Raw genomic sequence first — 26,710 nt, 5'->3', positions numbered from 1 at the left:
AAACGGCGTAAAGGACGACAGTGATACAAAACAAGAACAAAACTTTATTGAATTTGTTCCCCACTTGTGTTAAACAAGCTCATCATGTCACATTCTTCATCCGATGGAGACAAGCTTCAGGCAAGCAGCTTAAGAGGTGCACAACATAAAGGCACAAAACTGTCAGAGGGTAGTGTGCGTGTGTGTGTGTGTGTAGTAGGAAGGGGGAGGGGGTCAACTGACCATCACACCTGATAAATGTCTCACTGGTGGTCTTCATCCAGTATCACATGGAGGACAGTGTGTGTGTGTGTGTGTGTGTGTGTGTGTGTGTGTGTGTGTGTAACTAACCAGTATTTAGTTCTCAAATCAAGAGCAGTTGTATGTACATTTAAATTTGATCCTGGTGACTAAAGTTGTGGGTCGTCTCAACGGCCAAAAGCCACGTTTTCCACACTGGAGTAGAGAGGGTTACACGGTGACAGCGCACTCATTAATTCACCAAAATATTCACACATTTATCTTTTAAATGAAACTTACAAGAAACAAAAAAAACCCAAAACAAAACAAAAAAAGCCTCTTCCATCCTCTTAAAAAGGAGTGACAGAAAAATAACCGCATTTCCAAAAACTGGTCCCAGTGCTGGTAAAGTGTCTTAGTTTCCCTTTTGTCAACCTACTCATGTGTCATTCATGAACAAACGTGCAATTAAAATAATAATAATAATAATAATAATAATAATGATGATAATAATAATAATAATAATAATGGTGTTTTTCTGGGATGTGAATCACAACAGCGGATCTATTAGCTTGCTCGTACATTCAATTCATCAAAAAAATGAACATCATTCATTCTATACAAGAGATTAATTTACACGTATACTATTGTACAGCACAGAAGCCCAGAGGAAAAGGCCTCTTGGGGTGGATGGGTCGGTGGGGGTGGGGGTGAACAACTTCTCACAGCCATGAATTTCATCTTAAAACATGCAATCTATAATCAAACAATGCAATCATTTTGGTATTTAGATCAGTCATTGGCATCGAAGCAAAAACTGAGAAGAACTTCAAGGAGAGCAGCCTGACGGGAGAAACGAAATAAAAATAAAATAAACAAAAGCAGAAAGTTTTGGGGATGAGAACTGGCGGGGGAGGGGGGGGGGGGAGCTGTGAGGGTGGGACAGGTGAGCAGGTGGAAGCAGCCGGGTTGGATTATACAGACTGGTAGCCAGTACGACTCTTCCTCCGGCCAATCAGGTAAGAGATAAGCACAAGGATGATTAGGAAGCTGAGGGCCACGCCCACTGCAATGGGCACCAAAAAGCTCAAATCAGAGTCCAGGAAGCATTCCTCAGCTGACAGGCAGAGAGACAGACACACAGAGACAACAGGTTAGTGGTTTAGTCCGCAGAAAACACTCCAGACGGAATTCAAGGGTTAAGAGACGGAGGAGACGAGGGCGAGAGAATCCAAATTCTGAAGAGCTGACACACATCTCGAAGGCACCAGAATTAAATGAGGTTACTCCTCAGTTTCAGGCAGAATGATCAGACGGGTTTTATTTATTTATTTAATCATGGAACAGTTCAACATTTAGGGAAATATTTATTTGTATTCTTGATAAGAGTTGCACAAGATCAGCTGCATATGAAATAAATATGAGGTGAGGTTTGTTTTAAAAGACTGGAAACGGGTTCATGAGTAATAAAAAAAAAAGAAGAAAAACAGCCACCAGCACCTCTGACAAGTTCTATCACAGTAATTTAAACAGCACAGGGTTCTCGACAGCAACTCTGCTGTGTAATAAATACCTCATGTACTATAAAGTATTCAGTCTCTGTAATATAGGAGTGTTTGTATTGGGGGTGTAGCAACGTTGGGTGGCAAAGAACGATAAAAATCATTCTGTACAGATATTTTTAGAGTCTGATTCATTAACGTAGCGGCGCCAGAAACAAACGCACGCGACCACCGGTCCTCTGTTGTGTACCTGCTACCATGACGACGGCAAAAACGGCACAACCGTTGAATAAAAGAGGACCGACCAATCAGAAGGCCGCACTGAACAAGCCCGCGCGTCGACGGACCCTTTTGGTTTTACAACTTGGACATCAAAATCGTAGCGGTTCAGATTTCTGCACCTGTAATATTCGTGTTGAGAGGCTCTGGCGACATTTTTCAGAAAACAAGTATCATAAGTCGAAATGTTGGAAAGGTTTGAAACGCCTCAGCTGGAAGGAACTCATGGAAACAGCCTCCCACGCGCAACCACGTCATCAAATTTATATTTCAGTGTTGCTAGGAATGAAACGGTCAGATTTAAGGCGTTTAACTGAGGTGCTGGTAGTTGGTTTTTGTTGTGTTTGGTATGAGCCAGCTTTGCAGAGTCCTGTCATTTTGCTAAGCTAACTAGCCGCTGGACGCAGCTCGATCTTCACAGCTCTATCCATCCTCTCATCTAACTCTCGACTGGAAAGCAAATAATTATCCCATAATGTCAAACTGTCCCTAAGGAGGGAAACAACATCAGATGGAAACATGAACACGACACCACAACGGTAATTATTCCACAATTAGGCAAGTGCAGAGAGACAAACAGGCAGCGAGTCTGGACAATCTTTTGCACGGTAAACATTTAAGGAAAAAAAAAAAGAGGCAAGTTTAACTAGAAAGACTCATAGCCGCTAGCCATGTTTCTTTTTCTCCCGATGAAATAGGCCACCAGAACGATAAGAATGAGAACAAGCAGGGCAACTCCAACAGCTATGGGAACAAGGAAGCTCTCCACATCGGCCCGGCATTCCTCAGCTAGACGAGAGTAAAGAGAGCAGAGAGGTGAATTGTCTCATAGATGGAATTAAGGAATAAAAGGAGAAAAAAAAGAACTGTTAATGCAGGAGAAAGAGACCGTGAACCCAGGATTTAGCGCGCGAGTAGCTGTCGGATCGATTCAATCAACTCCTTTTTGAAAATGAATACACTTTTACTCAAATATCCAGGACAGCAACGCATTTTTATTTTCATAAATTTCAGAATTCTAAAAAGCTCCACTTTAGGTTGACACACAGCAGAAAGTGCAAGATGATGGGAGATGAAACCAGCAGTAAATTTGTATCCACACGTCACACATTAAACTGCTTTCTGCAACATAAATTCCCTTTGCTGAACAAGTGCAATGCTCTCCCAAAATGAAGGAGAACTCAGTAATGAACATTTCTATTGAGCAAGGCACAGTTGTCATGGTAATACCTCGATGACATGCTTCTTTAGGAGAGTAAATGAACCTTGAGTGTGTTTGACATGTATACAGTATTGTACAGGCACAAAGCTGAAATGATCACGACTGCAACAAACACAGGCTTGCATTGGATTTAGAGCAATGATTCAAACAAACAATGTCCTGGGAAAGCAAACCTGTCATATCTGAAGTAAAGAACTGCCTGTGTTGCTCCACTAGAAACAAGACAAACACTTCAACAGCACTGCTAGAAATAAGCAACAATGCACAGCAACTAGCATGTTATCATTACAAAAAAAAAAACCCAAAACAACAAAAAACAAACACTCCTGGGCTTCGTTTCCTCACTGCAACCTGCACAGCCTCCCTGATTTAGGGTGCTTTCACAACCCAGCATTTAGTCTGGTTTCATGAAACCCTGATGTGCTTGGTTTGGACTCTGATGAATGCAGTTATGGTTGTGTGACGCAGACCAAATCGGCATCTTTGTGCCGTTCACCTGCAGCGAGAGCAACGGATGGCGAGGGGCGAACCGAACTTTACGGGCATCGGCGCAGGGGATCTGTGAGGTTTAACCAAAGCGACAGACAAAGGGCGTGACGGAGAGGCCCGGGTTAGACTTCGGATGAAATGTAATATTAGCTCGACATCCAAGGCGGGTCTTGTTTTCATCTTCCCCTTATTAGAAAGACTTCTGTGGACAGATTTTACACAGAAATTATTCTTTAATTGGTTGACTTCAATTTGTGCCTCAGGATCAAAACCAGGCTAAAAAGAACACAAATAAAATGTATCAGTGTCATTTTGAGCAGGACCTCAAATGGATTATCGTGGTGAAAGCACCCTTGAAGCCATGGGAGATGGTGGGGTGCTTTCTCACCTGTAGTTTAGTTCAACTTGCTGCCTTTTGGTCCAGTTCCGGTTCCCACTGGCTTACTCCAAACGAACAAAGAACTGGAACAGTAAAGCTAAGTGGACTCTCAGTTTCATGCTGAAACTGGAGATGCGCAACATTAAGTTCTAGTGATTAACAGCGGGCCATCGCAGGGTTTTAATGGTAGCTTTTAATTCCTGGAAGAAATCCCGTCAACTCTCACCAGGAGGTCTCAGACCGGCCGGTTATTCTGCTGCAGAACTTGATTTCCATCAGCCAAGCAGACTGACGCACCAAAGACTCTTTGAACAGAACCAAACAGTGACAGCACACTCGCCATGAGTGATTGTCTCCGATATAAAAATGTAATTTCTGGAACGTTGCGATGACTTTGTCTATTTGAGGCGTCGATCATGCGGTTCTGGTGTACGTGGTAGTTTCCCGAGTTAGAATCTTCAGGAATAAATAACTCAAAAATTGAACTTCTGTTTTTGTTCGTTCAGTCGCGATGACAAACAAATTTGAAATATCGTCTTTTTTGGGGGGAGGGAGAGTTTGAAGGTTCCCTGACAGAGCTGCAACCTCCAGAGCCCAGACCACCACTCCACAGGTGACATCACGTGACAAGTTTCAACACAGATAATGCAAAGAAAAAAAAAGAAGAAGAAAAAGTAAAGAGCGTCTTAGTGCATTTACACGTAAATAACCTCAACTCAGAATTCATCTGTGCTGAATAGCTACACAATAATACTATCCCTTTTCTTCTAATGCCAAGATGTATTCTTTATGAACAAAAACACTTTCAGATTCGACTTGTGCAAATGTTACAGACCTTTTTACACAGCAGACATTTTGAGACGTCTTAACAGACGGAAATGATGAAGCGAGTGTTGGCTTTTGCATAGAATTCACCTCCCTCTCTTTTTCCCCCCCCTCCTGCTGGACGTGTCAAAATGTCCTCTGGTTTATCAACGTTTAACATTCTTCACATATCTGGAGCCATTTAATCAGGACTCAAGCGTTTCTCCTGCTCTACAGGGGCAAACCTTGGCTAAAGCGTATTTCCTTTGACCTTTTCTCTTGTTAAAAACGCTGGGAGCAAAGAAAAGAAATGCAGCTGCTCAACTGTCTTCCTTTATTGTGTGCGGGAATTGCAGTTGAAATGCTGATAATGTGAATACTGTGAATTTTTACGGGGATGAAAAGTCAAAACCATAAAAGTAAAAACTTTAAAATGTGCACAAACATTCAATAATGACAAAAGGAAACAAAAGGGAGTGTCTGGTGAGCAAATGCAAGATCCATAACAAATGACTGTAGATTCAATGCACCACCAAGAGTGTCAAATCCCATTTGTACTTTTTCTCTTGTACTTTTTTAATTCAAAAATTAAATCTCGTTTGGATTTTGCACTTGCTCTTTCAAAAAAAAAAATCAACAAAGAAGGAAAGACAAGACATTAGGAAATCAATACACACAAAACAAACATGGTGTGGTGGTGGTGGTTGTGGGGGGGGGGGGGGGGGGGCAGACAAGTTTGGTCCTTGAGAATGAGAAAACCACCGAACCCTTTTACACTTTATCCATTCGGACCCTTCAGGCAACTGCAATCCACAAAAACAAAATATGTATGTGTATGTGTATATATATATATATATATATATATATACACACACACACACTTGACCTATAACTTAAAAGAGGCTTCAACAGATTAAAGAGACGATAAAAGCATTTGTTACTCTTACTTCGATTTAAGCTCATGAATTGTTATTTGCCAATTGACTTGATTGCACATGAACCCCAAGGACCAGTCTTGGGAACCCCGTGATATTTCAGGACTGATTGCCAGCTGGATTCAAAGGGTCTGATATCCGACATAAGTCTTTCTCCGACCAATCACGTAAGCGATCACTACAATGAGAATCAAGCCAGCCAGAGCAGCGCCAACAATGATTGGGATTAAGATGCTGGAGTCATCCAATGAACATTCATGGGCTGCAGATGAAAAGAGAGTCAGTCAACAAGTGGACCAGAGAATTGCTGATCAACAAAAACATCCTGAGAGACCAGAATCAAGCTTTCAGACGCTTCCAGGGTGCTACTTAAAAGCTGGACGCTTCTTACTCAAATGAACACATCTGACAGACGGTGATGGGTGAAATTCAGACAATGTGCAGTACTGGACAGTTCCAACATCTTAAGTCAACCCTGCACGTTACTTCTGATCCGTGACTGGGGATCAGGGATTAAAAAAAAAAAAAAAAAAACAACCTTCAGATTAAGGAGTCACAAGCCAAAAATGCTGACAATCAACCTTTTGCTCTTGGTTGATAGGTTAATGTGGAGTAGAGCGCCACCAGTTATCAGTGTGGCTGGAAACCGGCTGCCAGTGATTTATCTATTAGCTCCAAACATCTGACAATGCTGCCAGTCACTGTACGTTCTACTGTGAAGAGTATGGTTAACATTAAGTAGAAAAATTGGGATTTTATTTTCATCTAAAAAGTTATATCATGTTTCTTCACGAGGGGTGGGTGATTGTCTTATTTGCTCTGCCAGAAAAAGAGGCATCGCTGTCACGAGAGGGTTGGGTATACAAGGCGTCAGGTTCTCGCTGCTGTCCTGAGACAGGAGCACTTCAACTGTATTTCACATGGACAGATACACTTGAAAAACAACAAACTACTCATACTCACCTCAAAATAAGCACGATTTAAAGGGTGAGCGATATGAACTACTCATATTCCATGAAATTACACCTCAAGCTGTAATACCGCTTAGTTCCTCAAGATGTGCTAGTGAGTCTCTGCTTCAAGAAACGCTTGTTGTTGTCAGTCACAAACCGAATCATGTGAACACAGAGTTTTACAGCGTGAACTAACTGGTACTGTTTACACTTGGACTGACACCAGAACTAGCACCGCTACTGTGGTGGCGTGACACAAACAGGCTTTATTTTGATGTTGCGTTGTTGTTTAGCTTGACTCGATGCAGCCTTTGCCTGGTGGTGCTGACGCAACTGGGTTGGTATCATTAAAAGAGACAGAGCCGGTCCCCAACCCTGGTGGACACTTAGTCTCTAACACATGCTGCCCCCTATTGGTTGACAGCGTGGGATCAGAAACACTAGTGTGTTCAGAATGTGATATGATGGCGTGCTTGTTTATGATGTAACACAAAAAACTTAAACACCAAGAACGCTTGATGATACCATTATTAAATGTTATTTTGAATATTCAATCATGTGCACGGTTGGAAAATGTCACTTGACTTCATAAGACAGAGACAAAGAGTGAGAAACCTACCTGTACTGAAAACACCCTTCTTGACTCCGAAGGGCTGGACCTGGAGGCTGAACGTGTGGAGGGTGAGCAGGCTGGTGATGTTGAAGCTCTGCTCCTTGTTACACATGTAGGAACTGCCCACAGCAGCTTCCCACAGATTCAGGGTGCTGTTGGCCTCTGAAAACGCCACACCTCGGAAAACAAAGACAGCGTGATGTTAGCTCGCTTTCTTCCTTCCACGTGTGTGTGTGTGTGTGTGTGTGTGTGTGTGTGTGTGTGTGTGTGCGTGCTTCAATGAAAAGCTCAAAATTACCAGAGCTCGTGTTTGCTGTGACATTCAGGGCGCGTAGGCGGAATTTTTTGGAGTCCTGTCAAGAAAAATGAGTTCATATACACATGTTTATTTATACGTATTTGAAAAAGGAAAAAAACACACTCAAAAATGGATTTACTTTAATCTGAACTGTGGTTCAACTCTTGTGGTCCATCCTGACAGTGCTCTCAACAACCAAAGCCTTATTTTCTGAGTGATGACTCATGACTCAGCCTGCATTTCGCATTTTTGTTGCATGCTGAGTGATGCACACGAAGGGGAAAACATTAATAGGACAAAGGAAGAGGCTGAAATGTTGATTAGATGAAAAATTAAATGCAGTCGCTATAGTTAGGCTAAGAAATTTAACACAAAGGGGAGACATTCCCACTTGATTCAGCTGGGAGACATCAACTCATGTTGGGCTGCAGCTGACAATTAATTGAAGCTGACAGTTATTTTTGTCTACTAGAAAAATCCAGATACCATCAAAAACTTGCAGTTTTCTTGACTGAAAGGCTAAACTACCAGAACTGGCTTGTTTTTACACCAGTAGACATTCCCGAGGCGGCGCAGTCACAAATGTGGGACGGCCATAAAAGCACATCTGAAGGGGCCTGAAAGGAAGTTATTGTTGCAGCTTTAACCACATGTTGTTTTTGTGCATATTTAACAGCTTAGGGGCGGTTTGTTGCCGACATTTGGACCCACGTATTGGCCCAACTCTTCTCTTCACCTGATGGAGGTGCCAGATGAAATGTCTGGGAATCACAGTTGGTCAAATTCAACCTTTTGGACGGTGAATATCTGTCACTTTAGGCCACTAGATAAAGATGATACGGACTAAATTTAACAGAAAGAGTGAAAGCTTGACCTTCTGATGGCACTTCAGTTAGGATTTATCCTTTGGGGACCTTTTAATATCTGTAGTAAATGTCATGATCTGTCATCACATAGATATTTCACTCTCAGTCACCAAAGTCAGCCGGATTAACCCATTAATGTCCATTCAGCAGTTGTTGAGCGTGGCTCTTAACTCAAATCTCGTTCTAACAGCAGTATGTGGAGGAGAGAGATGTCATCGAGGACTCACATTGACGAAGGAGAACGCGATGGTCATTGTGTTGGACACCAACACCAGCTCACTGCTGTTGGCTGCACACGATCCAGAAACCGCGGTCCCGTTAGGCTCCAGGTTAAAATCCTGAGTTTTCTAAATCAGAGAGAAGAGAGGTGAATCAGAAACGGCCACAAAGCTCACCTGTGGACTTCACCCTGAGAAATGAGGAGCTCAACAGGACCGACGTACATCTCCTTGCTTGTAAGAGATCCGCAGGCCGAAGTTTGCCAGGAGACAGGCAGTGCCGTTCGCATCTGGCTTGACTTCGTACTCCCCAGTGGTGGGGGTGGGGAGGGTGGGGGTTGGCGTGGTGGTTGGAGGAAGAGCAGTGGAAGTGGTGTTTGTGACAGGAAGTGGCGTGGTAGCAGGAGCAGTGGGTACAACGGTGGTTACGGGTAAATCGGCAGGACAAACGGTCACTGCGGAGGAGACCAGATCATCAGTCCAAGTATGAAAAATAAAGATTAGACTATGAATAAAAAGTGCATCCATTCTTACAGTTTTCACTCTTATTGCCGTTCACGAAGGCCTGTATGAGCACGTTCCCAAGGGTCTGGCTGACCCTATCAGACTGGATCACTTCTTTACTCTTGCAGGAGTAGCAGGTGTCCATGGCTACGTCTGTAATGTGAGGCTTCACGGTCACAGATAGAGTATCTAAGAACAAACAGCAAACGAAAGCAAAAAAAAAAAAAAAAAAGCAGCATTAGTATAAAACCTTTCATCTACGTGTATATTCTGGGTTTCCACCAGAAGTGGAATGGCACATAGAAGCAAGTTACACCTTGACTGGACCTTTATGGGTGAAAACTGGCTGCCCAACCTGTGTGTCCATGCTGTTAAACTTCCGATTGTAAACGTGGAAAACTGACAGATGTTAACCAGAAGAAAAAACAAATATTTGACATATTTCCTCCCACATCGTATCTGGACTGAAGCCGCATTTGCAGTTACACTTAATGTTCAACGAGGTCACAATGCACCCGTCTCCCTCCGGAGGTGGTTTGGTCCATCGGAAGACAACCTGTCCTCAGACCACTTGCACTAACACATGGTTGAGCACCACTCAACTGCAATCTGATCACCCAAAACGCTCTAATTAATGCCATAAATGTTACGGTTTGGTTTATGCCCTCATTTAGTGATGATGGTTTTAATAGAAGCACCCAAATGAAGAAGATTAGGTCACTTTTTTTGATTCACTTATGTCACCATTACAGCCCTTCTTTGCACCGTCAGGTATAGAAGTTACCGTTGAGCACAGATTTAGGGAAGAGGGTGGAGTCGCTGAGATTGTAGGAAAACGTGATGGAGTCTGCCTGGTACATTTTCCCCTGAACAGTGAAGTTCACGCTCCAGGAGTGCCCTTCTCCAAAATTTATCTTCAACGTTGAGCTGGCGGCGTCACATTTACTTCCATCTGTTGTGATATTCTCAGGAAGTTCAAAATCAGCTGTTTCAGTCTGAGAAGAGAACGACATGAAATGTTGAGAAAAAAAAAGTAAATGTGTGAAACGGTTGGCTTGTTGTTGTTTTTGTTTTTTTTAAAGACACAAAAATAATCCAATCACTCAAACGATCAAAGTAGAAAAGCTCCAATCAGTGCAAGAATTTCCCATTTTTACCACAACCAACTGCCCTTGATTTTCCTTTCAAGTGTAAAGGTCATTACGAAAGGATGTTTCTTGAGGTCATTTAATCGTATGTGAGCTGCTTCCTGTAGCTCAGCAACTCACGAGTGGCAAGAACAGGACACCAGAATCTTTGCGCAGGGGCTGTAAAGGCACCACTGCTATGTAGAACGCTGCACGCCTAAAGTGATAAACAGGCGACACCTACCTTATTGTCAGTTACTTCATAGGAAACTGAAAAGTTGACCGAGAGATTGGCGTACAGGCACAACTTGTCATCTTTGTCTTTGACAGTCGCCTCAGTGCCATGTGACTGATGGATTTCTGGAAGGAGAAAGCGGATGAGGTCAGCGTTCGCCACTGCGCTCTATTGGCGCGCTATTATCAACAGTCGCCCACTTGTGATACTCTGGGACACTGGATGACCTGCAATGTGGAGCAACAGTGTGTTAGGGCCTGACAGACGGACCTGCCAGTCCAGTTTGCTCCACAGTAAAACAGAAAGTATTTTTACAGCCGGGTCACCTGGTTGAAACCCAATCTGTGCAATTTGTTCCTTAACTGTGCGTTGTGAGAGGATGATGACACAGCGTTTTGTCAAGATGCTGTCGTTAATCTGCATGGACCTTGGCCTGTTCTCTGTTAAACTGCTATTGAGTTTCTGGTTCCAGTTGAAAGGTGAATGAAACTGATGATATGAAACTCTTAACATGTTAAGTTACGAGTTTCCTTGTTGCAGGACAATTTAAATCAAAGAATTAAATAAAAACTTTTACTTGAGTTAAAGCTAGAACGGTGACTACTCAAATGTGCAAAATATAAAAGCATTTTTTTGTCTTCTAAAACCTTTATTTGAGCTGATAGAACCATGAACAGAAACACGAATTCAATCGCCAAGAAAAACAAAAAACAAACAAAAACAAAGCCTTGAGTCTTTGTTCTGGGTAAAATCACCTGCTTCCAACCTACTTGTGATCATATACTCAAAAACAAGAAACTTAAGAGGTGGAGTAAACCACATGATGCACAAAAAAAAGCTCTCTAATACGAGGGTAGAAGCTCTGGACTGAAAAATAATAGAAACATAGATACTGTGATAAAATACGACAGGAACATTTGCAGTGCCAACATAGTTGAAATTCCCTCAGTCATAGAAAATATTTTATTGTTTAATACCAAATTTCTTTGAAGATAAGCGTGGCCTTAACTAACTTCTACCGGTGTTATCTTTTTTTATATATACATCGTAGCCTTTCACACTGAACAACCACAACAAATGACAATACATTTCTTATTAGAGCGATTTAATTGCAATTATTATTGGTTGTTTTTTTGTTTTTTTTTCCTGAAAGGCGAGTCGATATCTGGTGAAAATGTAAAATTCGAATCTGTTAGCTCATGTTGCAACATCATGTGACGTGACGGGAAATCGTCCCACTCGCTGTAAACCCCCGGACGTTACTTAAGCTAACTACTTTAGCAAGCTAACGTAGTGTTGATGGTGCAACACAAGTTTACACAACCTTTTCAAGGTGTTCGTTTTACAACATCTTGTCTGTTAAATATTGTATTTAGCAAAATGCATGACCCAGACAAGCTCCAGTCTAATGATTAACCCAAACATTGACTTTCAAAAGAAGTATTTACCAACCAGAAAGCCGCACTCGGTTAGCTTGGATTAGTCGTAGCTACGTTATAGCTATCGTAATAATTTAGTGCACCTTTGTCTGCAATTATTGGCATTTAAAAAGACAAATCCTAAGCTATTTTTAATATGGATGCAGTTTATGCCTTACGCGGCGATTTAGCAACGTCTGAGAAATGTTGTTGACGTAGTTAAGAATTAGCAACAAAGCTAGCAGCATTAGCAAAACATCAAGACAGATGTGTTCCTGCAGGCAGCAGCTGATGACTGGTTCATTTTAACCCCTGTACAGTGAATTCCAGTCCATTGCAGTATGTACGTACGCATAGCAAGATGTTATTTCACCAAAAAAATCCCTCCAAATTAAAAGTCAGCTTGAAGGACCAGGCCCCGGCGTGTCCCACAAATTGGATCGCGTCATTTAGCAAATTAGGACTCAAGCTTCAGTTTGTGCCAAAAAACGAATACAAAACAATTATTGGACATACTTATACATACCAAATCCGAGAGTGAGGAGTAAAGCAAATGATAAGTATCGGAGCATGATCGCCGGGTAGTTTGGAGTGTGCCAGAAACCGGAGAAGAGGGGAGCAAGCCACCGCGACAGAGATGATCACTCGGCAGTCTTCCGAACGGAGCTGAGCCGCTGCCGACTGTACCAGGAAATGGAAGTCATATGACTGAGCAGTGTGTCAGAGCAGAGGGAGCTGAGCTCTATCTCCTGTCCTGCCTCCTCTCCTCCTTCCACAGAGTTAATTATTCTACTGTCCGCCCCAGAAACACTCAACAGAACGTGAATACAAAGAACTTATGTGAAACACAATCGGAAGAATGTGGGGGGAAACAACTATGAAAGAAAGAAAACATGATTGAAACAGATATTTTAATCTAAAGCAATAAACCTATCAGACGCATACAAACAAGAGCATGTCTAATCGATCATGTTTTTCCTCAGCCCCCCCCCCCCCCCCCCCCCCCTTCACTTTCAGCAAAGCCTGCAAGCCCCAATGGACCACATCTAGTGTGTGGGTGTGTGGTGAATGACACGGGTGGGGAAAACAAAAACAAAAAAAACAAAACAAAAAAATCAAGAAATTGTGTCATTGTGCTTTTATGCTAAGGGTTAACAACAACAACAAAAAAAACCTAGCTGACTGCAATGGTGGTGTCAAGAATTCTGTTAGGTATGTACTGTACAAAAACATACAAAGAAATACATGAGAACTAAAGACACAACTAGCACAACTGAAGTGTTTTAGCAGCTTGAATAAGAAAAGAAGTGCTCCTTTTTTTTTGGCACGTACTCATTAATTTATGTTGTTTGTATATTCATGATCACAGTTTTCATAAATGCCTCCATGGCTTTGTAGTTTGAAAATTTTGCTGCAGGATCACTTGTTTGACACAGATCTCAACCAATTTTTCTGCAATAAATGTTCGTCCGATTGTCCCGTATTAAGAGTGACTGAGGAAACAAGCATCGTTTAATTTTTCTGATCTGCTTTCTTTCCAAAGTGTGATACATTTAGAGCATTGTTAGGCGTGTCAGCATTAACTTGTGATACTGAGTGAACAGAACAGGTGACTTTATAACAAAGAGCATATGGATTCAAACTATGGACAAAGAAGAATCTAAGTTTGAAAATAAATATTTTCCCTCTCCATTAAAAAAAAAAAAAAAAAAAAAAAAAAAAGCAAACGGAACAACATCTGCGTGTCTTCGTTTTCTGTCCAAGGTCGCCCAATCATCTCAGGCACTGAGAAATGTGGACAATATTCTGTTTTTAATGGACATGCAGTCCACGGAATCACAAGACCCCTGACAAAAATCCTGTGGAGCAGTATCCATTCACTTGTCGGTTGCTGGGCTGAAGATGATAATGATTAACATCAACTGGGGCAAAAGATTTGGAGACTGATCGCTCAGAAGAACTCGGAGCCCGTCGTGACCGTCTGCATCTCATTTTCTCTGTCACTTATCATTCCCTAAGCCACGTAGTTGTACTGGTTTGGGTTCTCTTTGTCTCGCTCCATATAGTCCCTGTCGATAAGAGACTCTATCCTCTTCTTCAAGTCAGCAGGCTGTGAGGGAGGACAAAGAGGATGTTAAGAGATGAGACGCTCTGAGTGAAAATTGGATTTATTTAAGCAAAAACGCCGGGAAAAAAAACAGAATTGTGTGAATCACCTTGACAGGAAACTTGAGCTGGTTGTAGACCTCCGACATCAAGAGATTATGGCTCAGAGTCTTTCTCATCTTCATGATCCTCACGATGGCAGCATCAATCTGATACTGCCGATCCTGAAAAACTCTTTCGGTGGTGCTGGCTTGTTCCTCCACCTACAGAGAAACAATCAGTTCAGATTATTGCTAAGAGTTAATGGTGATTCCAGAATTCAGAACGAGCCAGACACATATTTTTCCTCCGTGCCTGAGCTCATACATTCAGTGGAACGCATTTGCGTGTGTTGTTAATGGTCCGACGGCGTCGGTGTGAGTGTATGACTGAGTAAAGAAGACCTGGCTTGTCGTGGAAGATGCATTCAAGGGTTTGGACTGTTTTTCTTTTGTCAGTTGTCTGTCAACATTAGCTTTCAAGTTAAAAAGTACATGGCTGATGTTTTCAACACAAGTCATGCAGGGGGCAAAAAAGGCTGAGTGAGTTCAAGACACCAAACAGGAAAATAGTCTTCTAGTAACACCAAAGCATCGAGACACCATAGCTGTACCGTTTCTTTCATCTGGATCTGGTTAATTTTGATGCGGAAAAGCTTGTGTTTGAATTCATCGTTGCAGGAAAACTTGTCGCCGTCCTCTACATCTTTACTTTTGGGGAGTTTGGTGAGGACTCGAGCTTTTCCACATGCCAGCGACTGCAGAGTCCGACGTAGTTCACTGTCCTCTGTAAACCAACAGGTGTGTTAGATCAGACAGGCTGAAAATAACACAGATTTTTTTCCTGAAAGGGAGCTACTGAGGTGATGCTGCGTACCTATTCCCGTTGCCAGTTTGATCTCCTCCAGCGTGAACTCCTCTCCCTCATTAAACATCAGCAGCACAAGTGTCTGGAAAAGTGAAACCTGCAGCTCCTTCTTACCCTGTGGTGAGAACAAAACCAAGAGGACAGGTACCATTTAGTGTTCTCTGACTGAAGCAGAACCCCCAGAGAATTCTTTGATGCCCACCTCTTTAAATTCAGCTTTTAAGACACAATGGCCCAGTGTTGACTGCCACTGCAGCTTCCTGCCGCTGTGTTTGCCCAGGTAGAAAGTCTTGAAGATCTCTTGCAGTCGCACCATCTGGACACCGATAACAGGCGTTTAAAAGCAACACTGAGCATATTTATTGCAGGTTATAAACAATTCAACATTTGCTCAGCTCAAACCTCAGGAGGCAGGTGCACTTCCATCGGGACGTAGGTTGGCCAGTAACCCATCGTGAGGATGTTCACCGTCAGCTCGATGTTGCCGGGAATGTTCTGGCACTGCATGTACTACAGTCACACAGACGAGACACGTTTGACATCCACCTGCCACAATCTGTTAACGTCACTGCAGGACACTGGATCTGATAGACAACATTCAGACTGAAACCACACACACTTGCTGATCTGAAAAGTCCTATTTTTGAAGTGAAGGGTGTTCTGTTCAGGTGAGGATTTGGAATCTGGTTCAGCCATGTTGAGCAAACGATCGATGTGTTTTAAGGCTCATCAGGATTGTATTAGTTCTGCTAGGATGATTGGGCTGGATAAACATTCTTATTACATATCTATGCTATCTTTTAAGCTTTTAAGTGTTTTACCCCTGGAGAACAATTAAATGTCAAGGTTTTCTGGTTCTTTTGGACACCCCCCCCCCCCCCAAATTGTACATTACCAACTACCCAAATGCTAGGCTGTCCTGGTTGTTGCTCCACCCCCTCTGCTGATTTGGGGAGAGCTGAGGACTACAACATACTGCACAATTACTTCTCCTTGTCAGGGGACTTCCCACTAAAAATCACCTTCAGGTATAAATGTAACCGCAGTTGCTCTTACCTGTTTGAACTGCACCATAATGTCTTTAGAGAGCTCCATATCTTTGAACATTCCTTCCAGTTTGCTGGTGAACGCTGCTCCACATTCTAACGAAAGATGTCAGACATTATTCTTGCTGTTACCGACTTTACATCGAGTACTTCAATGCACTTGAGGAAGAAGAATCAAACCAACCGTGTTTCAGTTTTGACAACATTGATTTCTCAGCATCAACAGAGGCGCTTTTTCCCACCAGTAACCTCTTAGCCAGATCCTTCTTGTAAAAGGCCTCAAAAACATCTTTTCCTAAAATGAAAATCATCATCATCGTCATCACTACATTAATACTTCTCCCAATGGCGACCACAACCGTTGCAAATGTGATGACTGAATTACCATAGATGAATCTAAATATAATCATGATCTTATCCAGCATCTTCTCCAGTTCTTCATCCGTTGCCTCTTTGTTTCCCGCCCGTAGCTTTGAATCAACGTGTTTGGCTGTGAAGGACATTCGTTAATTTTTCTTCAGGATAAAAATGCTGGACAGTGCATTAACGTCTAATGAGGGAAAAGTCACCGACCTATCAACTCGGCAGGCTTGTTTGGCCGTTTGTTGATGAAGGTTTCGAAAGCCTCCTTCATGGCATTCACAAACTTCTCGTTCTTCATGAAGCACACGTCGATGATGTGATCCACCTTGTCTTTGAAATCCAACAACTCTTGCACCATCGTCTTGTCTTTTTCAGGATTGATTACAATCGTGCTTCCAAAAGCCTAAAAGATGAGGAAGAAAGTGCCCATCAAAACCAAAAGTAGCCGAGACGAAGCCCAAGCGATGACAAAACAGTAGCCAACTTCCAAATACTGCACCTAAATGGTTGTTTAAATATGTATAATTTATTGGAGAGCACTTTTATCTGGACTTTGATCTGTGACTTAAACCACTGCACAACAAAACTGGGAGATGCCCCTAAACATTAACATGGAATTGTCAACTTGCCGTTTATCAACAGCAAAAAGGTTCGATGGATCGCTAGCTTAATTCAAATGAACAAAAGGAAAAACAACAATAAAAGCACATACGATGAGCGCAAACTTTAAGTGCAGGAACAAAAGTAAACAGTCTGTTGAGGATGAAGCTTGAAACGAGTAACACACATAGCAAATCATATAAAAGTATACGAGTATTTCAGCTGCACCATCAACTTGTGACACAACAGTAACTTTATAGAGTGAGAAAATGAGTGAAGACATCATAATAAAAAAGGGAAAAAATATGAGTAAAGTGGTTGAGTTCAACCCCTTTTCTCTGGATCTTTATTAAAAAACAAGTAATTGAAATGATCCAAACATATCCATATTAATTGAGATCAAACATTTTATCCTGATAACATTTTTCAGCTAGATAGCCCTGGGAAATATGGAAATCTCCAAATGTGATAGAATACGAGAAGCAGCCTCTGAGAGGTGGGTCTGTCCCCTCACTTGAGTGGACGTACCTTGATGTACTCTATCCAGTGCTGCAGGAGGACCTGAACACCACCTCGTACTCGACTGAAGAGCTGATATAGAAGAGAGAGATCCTGGATTCTGTTTTCATCCAGCAGGTGTGTAAGCCCTGGAAATGTTCCACAACAGAGTGATTACATACCATGAGCTGACAAACTCCAGCTGCCACCCTAAGATTTTCTTTTTCTTTTCTTTCTCATAATAAAGGTCCACTCTGAAGTAGGTACATCTTCATGCATACGCTCCTGAGGGTCACTTTAAAGAGGAATAACTGCCGTGTACCTTTTTGCAGAGTAGCGGAGAGATGTTCACCCAGCAACTGCTTCTCCACAGTAGCAATGAGGGGTTTTCTGAAAGTAAAGAGCAGCTCCTGTTATACTATCCTCCCACAGTGTTACAGTGAATCCCGAAGTCCCCACACTCACTGTGTGCTCTGGTCTAGATATGTGATGACTCTGTCGGCCTCCTCCTCCAAGCGTTTGTTAACGTGATGGAGATACTCTGGTACCTGCAAGAATGAGGGACAAAACTATGCTACTTACATCCACACCGAGATGAAAACAGGACTGATAAAAGAGATAAAGTCAAAAAATAATTACAAGCCTACATGAAGAATGAGACAGAGCTCCTTCTACATGAAACAGCACATTTATATCATGTGTGTCAGCAGCTGCTTTTCACCAATGAATCTGAATAGGATCCATCCAACATCGAGGAGATAAATTGCTTTTCACTCATTGTGAGGGTTCAGAAACCGCATTTACAATTACGAGTGTGATAACTTATAGGGGTTAAAAAACATAGATAAGAAAACTGAAAAGAAAGAAGAAGAAAATTTGTATCAACTATGTCAAATAAAGGAACAATTTGAATAAAAATCTCAAGTAAAAGCCGAAAGGAGAAAATGGTGTCTCATTTCCCACCTCCCATACTCTCATGAGCTCATAGCGCTTTATTAGAGTTGAAAGTTCATTTGTGCAGGAAGCTTTAAAGGACTCTTAACTCAGTGTTCACAAACACAGCGAAGCAATGTTTAACAGCCTTGAGGGGAAAGAAAATCAGAGCAGTCAAAACTTGACATGGTAAAACAACCAGGGAAGCTGCCTTAAGTTAACACATCACAACGCCAAATAACTGACAGAGTTCAGAACTGAATACCTCCTCAGGTAGAGCAGCCTCCAGCCATCTGCCTCCAATGAGTACTACTTTACTAAAAGTGACAGCTCTTGGGCAGTTACTGACAAGTGGGGGGGGGGGGGGTAATATTTCACAGAGTAGAAGTATCAATGAGCTTACAACAGAACCATTTCTTAGCTAGTATTCTATGTTATAACCATCTGACTAAAACAAAGGGAAACAAAACATCAGGAGGAGGCAAAGCTGCCAGCAAGAACATGTGATGCATATCTGAATCATGCATGAGCCACTGAGGGTAAATGGCAGAAACATTGGATGTGACTGATTTATGTTTCTGTGTCTGTGGTGGAATCTCTGTTGTTGCATTTAATGTTTCATATGTCAGGAGATATTGTGTCTGTGCCAGAGATATAAGACAGAAATATATTGTTTACATTTATCTAGTTATTCATTGCAGCTGGAAAAATCCAGGACACAGTGTGTGAGCATCACATAAATCACCTCTCTCTCCTGCATCAGCCTCTGTCCCTCTGCAGCGTACAGTCGATTAGTTTCCTCCAAAAAGCGCTGCTCAAAGGAGTCTTGATAAATCTGTCACGGCCGGAGACAGGTTTCATTAAAGGCATTTGTCAGCAGGAGACTGACAGCTCATCACACCAGGAGCCACAAACAAACTGCCAAAATCACACTTTCACTGTAGTAGCGGATTAAAAAAAAAAAAAAAAAAAGCATGAAATTCAGGTGATCCGGGCTTTCTACTGCTGACACTAGAAACATGCGGTTACCTGCAGGTCAGAGAGCATGCTCAGCAAGCTCCTCAGCAAACTGCGGTCTATCGCCTCTCCATTCCGCTCCCTCTCGATGAGCAGCAAAATCCCATCGATGGTTTTACTCTGAACCTTCAGGTCACTGATGATGTAGAACCTGAACAGCTCCAGACCCATGTCCCTGCAGACACGAGCAGCTCGTTCAACACCAACATTCAGTTCAGTGTAAATACTCACAGAAAGGGAACTTGGGGAGAAAACTCACCAGATGGATGGCAGCATTGAATTTTGTAAAACATAGGTGCGGTCCAAAAATAAAAATATACTCCTAATCATGATCTGAGAAAGAAAGACAAACAGACAATGAGTACAAAAGCAGTACAGACGTGAGGCGTTTGACCACCTTCCTGTTGGATTGAAACTAGGGGGGCACAACATCAGGTTCACTCAAAAATCAGTGCTACGACTCTCAGCTGACGAAAAGAGCTGTGAAGTCTTTCTGTAGCTGTGCGTGAGCTTTCTGACGTCTGAGGGGGCTTCACGGTCTGATACTTCTGACTTGCTGTTTCCATCTTCAGATCAAAATCAAGTGCATCAGCTCAGGAAAACAAATTGCCCGTAGCAACATGTGGTTGAATACACACAAACGAACACACTGAAAGATTAACTGAGCAGAAACAGATATTTAACAACGCAACGGCAAACATTCATGCAATGGTCAGTCTTTTGAACTTCTCCGTGTGCTTTCATATTACTGGCGTCAAGTTTGCAGATCCTCCCCGAAATGCCCGAAACAGTTTTATTTCACTTTTCCTTGAGAGGTTATCTCCAAGTCTTGAGCAGAATAGGGTGCACCATCTGACCTCGGGGGCCGAGTTTACAAACACTCTGAGAATATTCTAGCAATGGTTGTGTGTGTGTGTGTGTGTGTGTGTGTGTGTGTGTGTGTGGGGGGGGGGGGGGGGCGTCGCCAACAACTCATCTTATCAAGTAGCCAGTGGCTGGTTTTAGAACAAGAGGCCACAGCTAATCAGCTACAAACAAGCTCGCAGAGGTGGCATTCAGAATTCCTAACTAGCAGGTTTCAGCTGCATCGTGAATCTTTGGTCTGAACTGGCCTTTAACGGCACAGAATGGACATGGACAGGTCACATGATATCATTTCATTCTGAACGTTGTTTGAAAGAATAAACATCTCTGCTGAATAAATACGTGCCTGTTTGTGCAGCTTCTCATTCGCAGCTGTTAAATCTGTACGTGTTGGTTACCCGTGTTAGTTACTGTAGTTCTTGAGCCATGCTATCAGTGGGCGTGGATATGAAAATGAACTGCATCACCGTATTAGACAGTGAAGGTGCTCGTGGACGTCGGCGACAGGTCACATATCTCCATGTTGTGATCTCTCTCATTTCTTTTCTGCCGTTATTGTGACAGGGAGGGGATCTTTCTCGCAATCACAAACAACATCATCTCCAAACATTATGATTTCACATAAACCGCCTCAATAACGCACTCTCATTGAGTATTTGGAGAATATTTCGCCGACCTCTTTGACATTCTAGCATTTTCTTCTGTGCTTAAGAAACTCTGGAGCCTCCTAGAAACCATCCACCCAGCTCGTAATAGTTGCTCCCCTTAGGGGCTGTCATCAGGGCTCAGATGATTTCTGAATAAATTAACTTAACCCAAATCTAGCCTCAACTGTGACGGGGAAATTCTTAGAAAGCGCAACAATTCTAAGGTTTTTTTTGTTGTTGTTGTTTTTTTTTAAAACAACTTCAAAACGAGGAGCGCTTCTTTGAACTTGGAAGCTCTGTGGAAGCCTAAGTTACAAACTGAGAGTCTAAAGTTTAAAGTCGTGGTCATTAACCAGTCAGGATGGATGTAAAAACAGACACAGCTGCAGTGACTGATGGGGAAGAATACGTCACAGCTTTTTCATAGCTTGTGTCATGGAAGGGATTAGAAGTTTTCATCAACTTATTAAAAGTTTCGCCTTTATGTAATGGCCAAAAAAAAAAAGAAAAAAAAAAAGCTATTTCAACAGAAGTCGCCCACAGTTCTCGTTCCATTTAAACAGAAACCCTTAAGTTCAGATGAAGCCTTCAGCAGAGACAAATCAAGTATTTCCAAACGATACAATCTTGTTTGGATAAAATTCCATCTTTCTGCTTCCAGAGTTTCTTTACTGACCTGCAGAATTATTAACCAGAACAGATGAAATTGGAATTTGGATCAGATAAGCACTTGGTTTATCGACTCCGGACAGAGCTTTAGTTCACGTTAGGAAGAAATTTTTTTTTTTTGCATGAAAACAAGGACTTTGGGTGTTTCTTTTCCTTTGAAGTCACATCATAGCGAGAAACTCCATCTAAAAATCTGACGGCACACTCGTTTCCAGGAATGTCGACTTTACCAAACGTACCATTTGTCTGCAGTGATCCTGCCAGCACTTGTCAATCTTCTTCAGGAAAAGCACGCTGTCCAGGGCATCCGTGAGAGGAGGTGTTCAGGAAAAAAGTTTTCCTGCAATATGAGTGTTCTGCACTTGTAAGATGCTGAACAATCGCACAGCCAGAAAGAGTAAGTCAGCTTTAAGCAGACAGTGTGAAGGATATTCTCTGAACTGATCGATCTGTGCCTTGATGTGGTCTTCACACACGGCCCTCAGCTGTTTGTAGAGCTTGGCCGATATCTTATGAGAGCACAGGTTCTCCACAGCCTGGAGGGAGGGGGGCAGAAAAAAGGGGGATTAAAAGGTTGTTTTTCTTGGCGGGAACTTAATAACCAGGGAATAATATCACATTATCAAAGCTGAAGCTGATGTGCATCACATTTTCATATGCAATTAGAATTTCTACAGAGATGTTATTGTGTCAGACACCATCAGCTTCAAGCTAAATATAAGCAGCTGCATCTTTCTACATTGTGGAGTAGCAAGGAAATAATACAGGAGGGGAAAAACATCTCTGTGACCTTAAAAACACCTATTTCTGAGCATTTAAAAGGCAAAATACACATTTTGGGTTACGTTTTGCTCTTAAAACTTCCCAAATATTATCAGAGCAAATGGATGAAACTCTGAGAGCGACACGAGTCATTTTGGGAGGGCTGTGTGATGCTAGAGACACCACAGCCACCGTTTTCACAGCTGTAACAGTGATGACAGCGTGGTGAACAGAGCAGCCTACGACGTCATGTTCTGCACTACAGCTCCAGGATCAGGACACAGCAATTCAGGGATGATCAACATGCTGCAGGACAGTTTTATCGACAAAACATGACCGTGTACTCCATCACAAGTCATGTTTCAGTCCGCCCCAACTCATACCAGGGGTGGACCGAACCCTGGGCCCCCAGTGGTCTAAGCGTGGTACCTGGTAGAGCTCCTCTAGATTGTACTTGATTGAAGTGCTGTTCTGAATGGCCTCCACCGCCTCCTTCAGCTTCTGCCAGGTCTCCTGAGTGTAGTTCTCTGGCAACTTGGGCTTTTCTGAGTGCAAAATAAAAACACAAAAATACTCTGAACTCACTGCACTTCAGCAGGCCTGGACAGCGGACCCCCCTGGACCTTTACTACTATGTCAGTGGTCACGTGACAGCACTACCAGCTGCTCTATGTGGGAGTATGTGAGAAAAAGTTGATGAATTCCACTATTAAAAACCACATTATAACTTGAGATAAATCACAGAGTGAGTTTGGTGATATTTCACGAGCTAAATACTAGTTATGATATGTTTATAAGCAATTCCTAGTCGACACTGCTGGTTATAGACATTTTTAGACATTCGTGGACATCGAATGAAATGACCACGACTGACTACCCGATCATCAATGATGATTTATCTAAACAAATAAAGAATTTAGTGTCAGTTGTGTGCAACTTGATGACACATACAAAAGATTTTCACGTTTCCAGGAGGGCTGTGCTGTAATACTTCATCCGAGATACACTTTTAAATCCTCTCCTGCCCGCTGTAAGAATCAATCATATTTTCCATGTGTTATGTAAATATTTGCAATTAAATAGTAGAAAAAGTATGTCTTAAAACATTTCCACGTACTTTATTCTGGGGTCAGATTACGGATCTTGCCAGTACTGGTGCATTTTTAGTGGAATTTTGATTTCGGAATCAAATTTGAATTGCTTTTGGTTTGTTTTACAGTTCTACCATTATCAAAACAGCTCCGAGGATGGGAATCAACAACTAGGAATCATTGTTGCACACCCTGACAATCAAGATTATCGCCCTCAAACTTCAAATCAGTTGCTATTATCCCTGCCTGCACGTTTATCTGACACTAGACAATGTGAGGTGTGTACGACATGGAAAAGTTAGCAAGCCTTGTAATTTATTTGCTTATGTTCAGAAGTTATAGGCTTTTTCCCTACGACGTCCAGGTCACGCCAGCGTAGGCCTGTTGTTTACCTAAACCTAACGTGGCGAGGCTGGCGTATGGGAACGGGACTGACGAGGAGAACTGATAACACTTTCCATCCCTTCAAAACAACAGTATAAGATAATTTGCGGTTGAAACAAAACTAATGTTGTCACAATGATTTTAGTGATATTTTGAGTCTTCTTCACTAGTTACAGTGCTGCTTTTTTCTAATTTGGCAGCTTGAGTAGTTAAATGAGTTTGATTACTTTTGCCTGATATCGTTATCGAGCATTTAAAAAGATACATTTGCATCACACATATATGTTTTCTGACTTCTGTGGGATATGACGAGCAGGCTGAGCATCTCTGCAGCGCCATAATATTCAACTAATAAACAATTAGTCTCGCACAAACACGACACTTCCTACTTCTTTTTTTTTAAACAACAATATTGCAATTTCCATTTAAATTCAATTAATTACTCAATCCTACTGCTGATTATCTGGCCATCAATGCTAGTTTGTATAAATAATCAAATAACCTGGTGTCACTCATCCCTCCTCATTTTCACTTGTATATGAATGCCATGTCTATGACATGATCCAGCTCTGGTCATGGCTGGTGAGATTTTAACGCCATTCTCTGATTCTACAGACCAGTGATAAAGAATGGAAGTGTTAATCTACCTTGCATGTCATTTTTCTATGATAATAAAGCTTTTAGGGACAAAATAATTTGTCCACAACTCCCATCTACTTTTATATCACCGGCAGGGACATCACCTCTGGGTCAAGGACCGTGTCATCACTTGACATTAAAATATACTTGCTGTCAGACAGTTTTACAGTATGATTCGCAGTGTCCACTACTGTTATCTGCTACCTTTGAAGTTCTTGATGACTAGTTTCTTGGCTGCACCGGGTTTACTGTTGGAAAAGGTCCCGGAGCCTGCGGTTTTGGTCAGTCCGTTCGCATGGTGCCCCACGCCACCGGGTAGGAACACGGATTTGCTTTTGTTATTGGAACACGAAGCAGCAGCAGCAGCCTCCTCAGCCATTTTCACATCCAGTCCAATGAAATCCACCGAATCCTCGAACCTCAACTTCTTCTGGATGTGCACCGGAGTGGGAGAGCAGGAGGAGGAGGAGGAAGAAGAAGAATTCAGGGTCTTCGGAGGCGAAGAGGAGATCGTGTCGGTGGTGTCTTCCCTCTCGGAGCCGTTTATTTTCCTCTTCTTTGGAGATGTGATGTTACCGCTGTCGTTTTTGACATCAGTAGCCGTTGGTCTAGCCTCCTGGGTTGGCGGTGGTGGGGGATTAGGGGAAGATAAACCTGTTGGAAACATGAAAAAACGGGGAATACTAATTCTTAGCAGCCAGTCTTCTGATCCGAAACTTCCAGGCTAGCCGGAGGATGAGCTCAGCGTCGGAGAGCGTTGGTCTTAGCTTAACACGAAGCGCCTTCACCCTGCTTCTTCACCCCCGAAGAAAACAGACAATAAATTGAAAACTACACTGCTCCACTTGTACCTAGCCTTGTCTCTTTCTTGTTATTGCTGGCATAAGAAGAAAGATGGTCGGCTATTGCTTCCTCTTCTCGCCTCGCTCGTTTAACCGCGCTGTGGACTCGTCGAGACGGAGTAGTTCAGCCGGGCGGCCGTTAAAGATAATTATTAGGAGAATAAATGAAGTTAGAGCAAAGATAAGCTCACATGATACTTTAATGTACGTCGGTAAACACGGGGAAAATTCGCTCATAAAAACTAGTCAGTGACCCCACCGGAAGTACTTTGTACAAAAGTACTTTTGCACAGCGTGTTTTTTTCTACCGATTACGTGCAGTAATAGCTTCTTCCCACAAGATGGCGCCATGTTAATATTAGACTTTTTTTTTCTTCCGTTTTAGACCAACTCGTCAATAAATAAGTACTAATTATACTTGAGTAGTTTTAGTTTTAACCTTGTACATCTTCATGGCAACGGAGTTGGAATCATTGCAATGAATTGCTGTTTCATGATGCGGGGTTTAAACGGGTGACAACAAAGCATTCTTAATAAAAAGGGATATTAGTTATTATTTTAATAAATCTTTAAAAAAAAGTGTTTCAAATTACTTTTTGCATTGTATCGCATTCTTGTATGTGTGTGACAAATAAATATCTGTAAAATGTAAATTTGGAATGTAATGATTACACGTATAATTCTTTTTCACCATCTATTTTTATATTATAATTTCAGATCGGATCACTTTACCAGGGAATAAGTCTGATTCTGATTCTGGGATTATGAGAGTAATAGTACATGGGAATGCAAGTTGAAGGAGACAGCTTTTATAATGAATGAGTTACATGGCCATAATTGTGTTGTTTTTCTATAACTGCCAATGATATCACAGATTTTGTTTTTTATTTACCTTGTAGCAAGCATACATGACATGTCATAATCATCCATCTTCATCTTCTATAATGAAAGAGTTACATGGCCATAATTGTGATGTTTTTCTATAACTGCCAATGCCATTGTCTTCCACTTAGTCCTTACTAGTAAGGGTCGCGGGGGGACTGGAGCCTATCCCAGCATCTACGGGCGAGAGGCGGGGTTCACCCTGGACAGGTCGCCAGTCCATCGCAGGGCCAACATACAGAGACGAACACTCACTTTCATACCTACGGTCAATTTAGAGAATCCAATCAACCTAGTCCCCAAAATTGCATGTCTTTGGACTGTGGGAGTACCCGGAGAGAACATGCAGACTCCACACAGAAAGATCCCGCGCCCGAGCCGGGACTCAAACCCCAAACCA

General features: G+C 42.2%; 2 protein-coding genes and 1 long non-coding RNA gene across 7 annotated transcripts; 1 reads left to right on the top strand and 2 right to left on the bottom strand.

The window, feature by feature from the left end:
• Nucleotides 1–57: 57 nt before the first annotated feature.
• lamp2 (lysosomal-associated membrane protein 2) lies at nucleotides 58–12,806 on the bottom strand. 3 transcript variants are annotated; one of them, XM_086221971.1, is made up of 9 exons: nucleotides 12,588–12,805; nucleotides 10,653–10,768; nucleotides 10,066–10,276; nucleotides 9,312–9,470; nucleotides 9,003–9,232; nucleotides 8,787–8,906; nucleotides 7,694–7,748; nucleotides 7,402–7,572; nucleotides 58–1,336 (listed from the first exon to the last, which is right to left on the bottom strand). In XM_086221971.1, the coding sequence occupies exons 1-9, from the start codon at nucleotides 12,631–12,633 to the stop codon at nucleotides 1,194–1,196; spliced, it is 1,251 nt and encodes a 416-aa protein (XP_086078097.1). In that variant the 5' UTR covers nucleotides 12,634–12,805; the 3' UTR covers nucleotides 58–1,193. The 3 variants fall into 3 exon arrangements, with proteins under 3 accessions (XP_086078097.1, XP_086078096.1, XP_086078099.1); XM_086221970.1 differs by having other exon boundaries at nucleotides 1,185–2,789; nucleotides 12,588–12,806; XM_086221973.1 differs by lacking the exon at nucleotides 58–1,336 and adding an exon at nucleotides 2,976–6,091 and having other exon boundaries at nucleotides 12,588–12,799.
• LOC147251360 (uncharacterized) lies at nucleotides 1,969–9,142 on the top strand. Of its 2 annotated transcripts, none has more exons than XR_015118930.1 (4): nucleotides 1,969–2,539; nucleotides 2,699–2,816; nucleotides 8,370–8,492; nucleotides 8,753–9,142. It is a non-coding gene; the product is annotated as an uncharacterized LOC147251360 (long non-coding RNA). The 2 variants fall into 2 exon arrangements; XR_015118929.1 differs by having other exon boundaries at nucleotides 8,750–9,141.
• Nucleotides 12,807–13,072: 266 nt separating the features above from the next.
• cul4b (cullin 4B) lies at nucleotides 13,073–25,705 on the bottom strand. Of its 2 annotated transcripts, XM_086221968.1 has the most exons (21): nucleotides 25,620–25,674; nucleotides 24,791–25,240; nucleotides 22,902–23,017; nucleotides 22,143–22,246; nucleotides 21,950–22,019; nucleotides 19,790–19,863; nucleotides 19,543–19,705; nucleotides 19,259–19,348; nucleotides 18,046–18,128; nucleotides 17,903–17,970; nucleotides 17,611–17,729; nucleotides 16,693–16,885; nucleotides 16,505–16,609; nucleotides 16,304–16,414; nucleotides 16,130–16,215; nucleotides 15,476–15,583; nucleotides 15,276–15,389; nucleotides 15,083–15,188; nucleotides 14,820–14,992; nucleotides 14,278–14,430; nucleotides 13,073–14,171 (listed from the first exon to the last, which is right to left on the bottom strand). In XM_086221968.1, exons 1-21 carry the CDS (start codon nucleotides 25,663–25,665, stop codon nucleotides 14,076–14,078), a joined length of 2,628 nt encoding a protein of 875 aa, XP_086078094.1. In that variant the 5' UTR covers nucleotides 25,666–25,674; the 3' UTR covers nucleotides 13,073–14,075. The 2 variants fall into 2 exon arrangements, with proteins under 2 accessions (XP_086078094.1, XP_086078095.1); XM_086221969.1 differs by having other exon boundaries at nucleotides 24,791–25,705.
• Between the last annotated feature and the right edge of the window lie 1,005 nt (nucleotides 25,706–26,710).

The sequence above is a fragment of the Aulostomus chinensis genome, chromosome 13 (genome assembly GCF_037954235.1).
Source record: "Aulostomus chinensis isolate RoL2024-O1b breed Wild chromosome 13, RoL_Achi_v1.0, whole genome shotgun sequence".
NCBI classification, from domain to species: Eukaryota; Metazoa; Chordata; class Actinopteri; order Syngnathiformes; family Aulostomidae; genus Aulostomus; species Aulostomus chinensis.
This window is presented reverse-complemented; position numbering and strand designations above follow the sequence as displayed.